The following is a 6,789-nucleotide window of genomic DNA, read 5'->3' as shown; positions in this document are numbered from 1 at the left end:
CTTCAAGACACAGAAGAGGCAGGTCTCTTTGTTCTGCTAGGAGACCCCCAGTATTCAGTGGCCAGGCCCCGGAGAGCTGGCTCTGGGCTCATGTTCATGCTGTCTGAGCTAAATGATCCACACATCCATGCTGGGTGGGTAAGGGCAAAAGAAAAACCAACTTAAAGATGGCACTTTACTGTTTTCAAGCCTTTTCTCATATATTCTGTCAGCTGAGCCTGATAACAAATCTAGGAACTAAAGGAGTCCGGTGAGGTGACAACACAAATGAAGAAACAGGCTCATAGAGGTCGAAGTCTTGCCCAAGGGCACAGGCTGGTCCCTGGCACCCTTCCCACTGTGGCCTGCCAGGCAGCCCTGGTTCTCCCAAGTCCCCCTGCCAGTGTGGAATCCAGGTCGCTAGTCTCGGCCTGACTAGCGCCCAGCAACCCCCCACCCCCATTACGTGCGGTGAACTCTTCCTATGATTCAGGAAGGTGTCTGAACCCATTAGATTGCAAACTCTGGGAGAGCAGCCACGGAATTTGTGCTGCTCTGTCCCTGAGTCTCACACAGTGAGTTGGAGGGTGTGGGGGAGCGTGGAAGAAAGAATTTTTAAAAAGGCTAATCAAGAATTGATGGCATTAGGACACAAACTGGAAGAAAAAGGTCAGGGTCTGATATAAGATTGTGTCATTTACCAAAAATTAGGTTTTCTAAAAAAAGTATGAGCATGTAGTATTATTATTATTTAAAAAATAAATTTATTTATTTATTTTATTTATGGCTGTATTGGGTCTTCGTTGTTGTGCGCGGGCTTTCTCTAGTTGCGGCCAGCGGGGGCTACTTTTTGTTGTGATGCGCGGGCTTCTTCTCATTGTGGTGGCTTCTCTTGTTGTGGAGCATGGGCCATAGGCACACGGGCTTCAGTAGTTGTGGCACGTGGGCTCAACAGTTGTGTCTTGTGGGCTCTAGAGCGCAGGCTCAGTAGTTGTGGCGCACGGGCTTCGTTGCTCCACGGCATGTGGGATCTTCCCGGACCAGGGCTCAAACTCGTGTCCCCTGCATTGGCAGGTGGATTCTTAACTACTGCGCCACCAGGGAAGCCCCAAGCATGCATTATTTTTGATAACAAAAAACTATTCTCATTTTAGGGAAAAATTACAAAATGGCAAATGTTTTGAAAGTAGACAATTTTGGATGTGGCACTTAGAAAAGTTCCTTAACCTCTCCAAACTCATTTTCTTCATCTGCAAAATGGGGAAACCGTTAGCGCTGTTGGAGTGATGGCTGTTTGGAGAATTAGGTGAGGGTTTGTGTAAGGCAGTGTCTGGCATGATGTGAGTGCCCAATACATGGTCACTTTTAAAAACACTTAGGGAATTCCCTGGTGGTCCAGTGGTTAGGACTAGGTGCTTTCACTGCTGTGGACTGGGTTCAGTCCCTGGTCAGGAAACTAAGATCCTGGAAGCTGCACTGCGCGGCCAACAAACAAACAAACAAACACTTAGACTTTAGTTCAGAACATTTTTAGATTTATGGAAAAATTGAGAAAATAATATAGAGAGTTCCAGTATTTCTGCACACAGTCTCCCCTATTGTTGACATCTTACATAGTGTGGTACATTTGTTACAATTAATCAACTGCTCTTGACACATTATTATCAGCTAAGTTCCATACTGTATATTCAGATTTCTTTAGTTTTAAACCAATGTCTTTTTTCTGTTCCCAGATTACATGTCTACTTTGATTGTTTTTATTATCACTATCACTTTTGTTGCATAGACACTCAGCAAATGCCTCTCCCCAGCCCTTCCCTTTCCGGGTAGGAGCCATGCCTAGAGTGAAACTTGTTCTCTTGCAATCTGAGCTGCCCATTTTGCAGTCAGTGCCACATGTTTGAAGCTTCTCTTGAGCAACAGAGAAACATGCCCCATGGTGAATGAGAGAAGTTTCTTCACTCGAGGTCAAAGGTGACACCTGCCTTATAAAAACCTCCCTGGCTCAGGGCTCCTCACCAGTGCTGCTGCCTCCACACTTCTGTGCATTGAGGGGTAAGTGTCCTTTCCTTGGTTGGGCCTTCAGGGGGCCACTTGGCAGGCTGTTGGAAGCTACAACCCCCTGCCTGCTGGAGCCGCTCTGGGCTGACTGCATTTGGGGCCCAAGGATGCCAGCTCTTGCTGTGCTAGGAAGACCCAGTCTCAGGACTTGGGGATGGCCAAGGTGGGTGGGGTGGCTGGCATCTCTAAGGGCCCTAAAGTACCAACACTTGGGGGAAAGGGAACAACCACAGCACCCTTCCCAGGTGAGCTTGAGTGATTAACACCCTCTGGACTATAGTCCCCAGGAGACGGGTGGACATGGAACACCGTGACAGTTAAGGCTGATTCTTTTAGACTTTAGGCAGTATTCTATGTCCTTCTCCCCCCATTCTATCCGCAAATGAGAACATTCACCGTGGATCAAACACAGAGCAGAGAGAACGCAGAGCAGACCCAGGGGTAGTCATCCCTTGTCTAAACCTTTGATACGGAAAGAGAGGAGAGAGTGGAAGTGCTGTGGGGTGGGGGAGGAACTGCCCCTTGACAAGACCTCCCTTGTCTCTTTGAAGTTGAATGCAAAGTTAGGGAGATGACGAAGCTGGAAGACCACCTGGAGGGAATCATCAACATCTTCCACCATTACTCCATTCGGCTGGGGAATTATGACACCCTCAACAAGAATGAGCTGAAGAAGCTGATCACAAAGGAACTTCCAAATGCCCTCAAGGTACGTGATGCCCCTCTCTTGGAAAAGTTGCCTGACCCACTGCACTGAGGGCAGTGGCAAGGCCTGAAGGATGATGGTGGGGCAAGGGGTGGGTTCGTCCCAGTTTGAGCTTCCAAGGATGTCTCCCCCCACCCCCCCACCAGCTGTGGGACAGGGGCTCTGCCTCCCTCTCTGAATAACTCCATCACCTTAGGCTTTGCTCCTTCCTGTCTCTGTAGAGTGGAGAGAGGCAAGGCAGGGTGGGACTGGATTGCTGAGCTACACAGCATCTTCCAGGTTAAGACTTGATTCTAGGATGGCCCAAGACAGCTGCTTCTCTCTGTCTTCTGTTTTCTCACATTGGATTCTCCCACATAGTTTTGGCTAATCAGTTGGTGTTCCCGGGCCTCCATAAGCTGAGTTCTGAGGGATTCGAGGCCTGGATAAAGGGGAGCTCACTCTCCCTGCTTTCCCTTCTCCAAGAACACCAAAGACCAAGCTTCCATTGACAAAGTATTCCAAGAGCTGGATGCTGATAAAGATGCACAGGTCACCTTTGAGGAATTCGTAGTCCTGGTGTCCAGGGTGCTGAAGACTGCCCATGAGGCTATCCACCAAGAGTAGAAGCTCTGATGGACTCTTCCCAGCAATGTCCCCAAGAAGACTTTCCCTTCTCCTCACTGAAGTTTGCCTTGCCTGAAGAAAGCAAGAGTTATTAAAAATACCCTTGAACAGTTCTTAACAGTGTCTGTGTACTTTTTTTCTTTCACAAAACTTGATCCTTCCTCATCCCTGCTGTTCCGACAGTCCCCATTTAGACCTCTGAGAACCCCTGCTCTGTTCATTTGTTCATCAATAATTTATTAAATGTCCCCTATTTGTTCATTTATTCATTTATTTAACAAATATTTACTGAGCATCTATAATAGCAAGAGACCAAAGACGTGAAGTCCCTGTCCTCTTGGGGCTTGCGTTCTATTGGGGAGGGGATAGAAAATGAACCAACAGACAAATCACTAGGTATTAGCATAAAGATATATCATATGATACATGGTAGGTAATGATATGTGATATGAAGAAAGCTAAAGCAAGGAAATAAAGGGCAGAGGGAAGCACAGGGATACTGGTTTAAATATGATAATTGAGGGATGTGTTTGAGCAGAAATCTAAAAGAAAGGAAGGAGAGCAGCTTGCGGATGTCTGTGGGTCAAGAGGTCCTGCAGAGAGAGGCTGAGGCCCTGAGACGGGCATGTGTCTGACCTGCTCAAAGACCAGCACAGTGGCGGGTGCAGATCTGAGGTGGGGCTGGTGGGAGACCAGAGCCTTCAGGAAACAGGGAGCAGGGAGCAGGGGCTTACAGCCTGTGGGGAGGACCTTGGACTTTGTACCAAGTGTGCTAAGGAACCACAGGGGGTTTTGAGAAAGAGAGTGAGATGATTGATTTCACTTATGTTTCCTGTATGGGCCATGAAACTTGGGGCTGAACTTTGAAAGGGTGTGTGAAGAAGAGTAACAGGGCGAGGGGGAGAGCATGAGCTCTGTCCAGCACAGGATAAGGGGAGGGAAGACTTCTTGGGCCAGACTCCCTCCCCATGCTGGTCTAGTCCAGGTTCTTTGTGAAATGTTCCCCTAGGACTAAGCTGCTCTCCTTCTGCGCTCTTTTCTCCTGCTGTGATTCGGTATCCACTAATGTGCTTATTTGTTCTATGTCCGTCTCCTCGATGGATGGGTGTGTGTGAGAGTAGGCACTGGGTCTCTAGCAGCAGCACTGTGCCTGGCATGCAGTAGGTGTTTCAGAAATATCTCTTACAAGGATGAATGTATGGAAATCAATAGGCTATTGGTTTGATTCCCTATAAATGGTCCAGAGGGAAACAGGAGGGAGCATGGTCTCTGAGGACAGGAATAATCTCCCTAGGGGGCAAGTGTTGGGTTACTATTCCCTGGTGAAAAGTTCATTCAGTCTGAATGGGCAGAAGTCACTGGGGACCTCCCTGCCCACCAAACCCTGTCTGGTGCTGAGTCAGGTCTGGGATAGATGGGGTGTCCCTTTAGTCCAGAGGTCAAGAGGTCAATTTTGTCAAGATGTCAGAATACCCGTATGTTATGGGCTGAATGTTTGTGTGCCCTCCCAAATTCACTTGTTGAAGCCCTAACCCCCAGTGTGATGGTATTTGGAGATGGGGCCTTTGGGAGGTAATTAGATTAGGTCATGAGGGTGGGACCCTTGTGATGGGATTAGTGCCTTTATAAGAAGAAGAATAGAGAGAGATTTCTCTCTCTCTCCATGAGCACACAGCAAGTCTACAAGCCAGGAAGAGAGCCCTCCCCAGGCCCCCAACCATCATTGGCAGCCTGATCCCAGATGTCCAGCCTCTAGAACTGGGAGAATAAATGTCTGTTGTTTAAGCCATCCAGTCTATGGCATTCGTTCTCGCAGCCTAAGCAGGCTAGGACACCACAGTCGCAGCAGCCAGGGCACAGCCTTGGCCTCTGGCAGACACACCAGCGGCTGCTCCTCTGCCCCCTCCTCAGCAGGAGGGACAGGCCAGGAGGGCAGAGTGTATGATGACATTTTTAAAAGATGAGGTAACTTGCTGGAGCCCAGGTATGACTGATATGAGGAAAAGTGAGAAGAGAAGCTTTATATTGGGGCAGAGGTGGGTTTGTATTTTGGTTTATTTGGTGCAAAGCTGGGTGGAGATGGTGCACATGAAGCTGGGATTCAGGACTGAGGCCAGAAAGTGACGAGTCCTGGCCACAGAAGCCCCAGGGCTGGAGGTCTGCTGGGCTGCCCAGCAGAGGAAACTACTATGTCATGAGATGTGGATCTGCGGCAAAGCTGAGGCACGTGGGAAGTGTGGAAAGTATGCGAGGAAGCAGGAGCCTGTGGGTACCCTCTCCTGGGGATGGGGCAGGGGGAGAGGCTGAAGATGAGGGTGGAGTGGGATTGGCCAAAGATGAAGGAATTCAGGACCCAGAGAAGGCAGTCTTGGAATGGCCCAAGCCTGGAAGTCTTCTATCACTGAATGAGAAAGGGGAACATTCAGGGAAAGCCCTCACTCGCTGAGTGACCTTGGGAAAAACAGTTTGCCTCTCTGGATCTCTGTCCTCATTTTTGAAGAATTCAAAGGAATTTGGTGAATTCATTTGAAGAGTTTAGACTAGGTGAACACTCAGGTGTCATCCAATTTTAATATTCTGAGATACTCGGATGGGATGGAGAACTTTGAGTAGGATCTAGAAGGATGAGAATGAAGTTATATTTGGGCACTGAAAGGGTAGTGGCCCAAGTATGAAGATTAAAGTTATATTTCTGGATTCAGATCCTAGTTTTACCACTTACTAATTGTGAGACCTTGAGCAAGTTACTTAAAATATCTAAGTCTCAGTTTCCCCATCAATAAAATGGGAATAACAGCAGCACCTTTCCCAGAGTTGAGGTGAGGATTAGATAACCTAGCAACATGTGTAAAGCACTTAGCACAACATCTGATGCTGAGTAAGCACTCACTAGGTATTAGCATTAATAGTAAAATACTAATTTATATAGGAGGTTTTAGTTACAGCTGGTCAGCTATCTTCTCTCTGCTGCAGCCACAACAGGTAAAGGTTATTTTAAACCAAAGCACAGATTTAGGTTACATTTTAGGGGTAACTTGGGTAAAGTTGACCAGTATTAGACAAGTAACTAAGGGCAGTTAGGTGCTGTCTTTCTCTAAGGGCCTTTAAACGAAAGGCCAGAGCAACAAGCTGTGCCCTTGCTTAATGCATTCATGTGTATCTGTGGCCACTCTGATGTATATGGTAATGTTAGCATCTGGTAAAAACCAGCATACAACCAACCAACCAACCAACCAACCAACCAGCAACCAACCAACCAACCAACCAGCCAGCCAACCAACCAACCAGCCATCCAGCCAACCACCCAACCAACCAGCCATCCAGCCAACCAAACAACCAGCCAGCCAGCCAGCCAGCCAGCCAACCATTCACCAGTATTCACTGGGGGCCCTTTATGAGCCAGTCACTGTAGTAGGTACAGGGGATATAGGCTGGCC

At 48.0% G+C, this 6,789-nt stretch overlaps 1 protein-coding gene across 1 annotated transcript; it reads left to right on the top strand.

The window, feature by feature from the left end:
• The first annotated feature begins 2,611 nt into the window (after nt 1-2,611).
• Nucleotides 2,612-3,352, top strand: S100A12 (S100 calcium binding protein A12). Its single transcript, XM_007464367.1, has 2 exons — nt 2,612-2,749; nt 3,212-3,352. The coding sequence occupies exons 1-2, from the start codon at nt 2,612-2,614 to the stop codon at nt 3,350-3,352; spliced, it is 279 nt and encodes a 92-aa protein (XP_007464429.1).
• The last annotated feature ends 3,437 nt before the right edge of the window (nt 3,353-6,789 follow it).

The sequence above is a fragment of the Lipotes vexillifer genome, unplaced genomic scaffold (assembly GCF_000442215.2).
Source record: "Lipotes vexillifer unplaced genomic scaffold, Lipotes_vexillifer_v1.1 scaffold854, whole genome shotgun sequence".
NCBI lineage: Eukaryota > Metazoa > Chordata > Mammalia > Artiodactyla > Lipotidae > Lipotes > Lipotes vexillifer.
The sequence above is the reverse complement of the archived record's forward strand: the minus strand, read 5'-3'. Positions and strand labels throughout refer to the sequence as shown.

Coding starts and splice junctions, on each gene's coding strand:
- S100A12 (XM_007464367.1), top strand. CDS start 2,612: ATGACGAAGCTGGAAGACCACCTGGAGGGAATCATCAACATCTTCCAC. Junction 2,750..3,211: donor AACTTCCAAATGCCCTCAAG/GTACGTGATGCC, acceptor CCCTTCTCCAAG/AACACCAAAGACCAAGCTTC.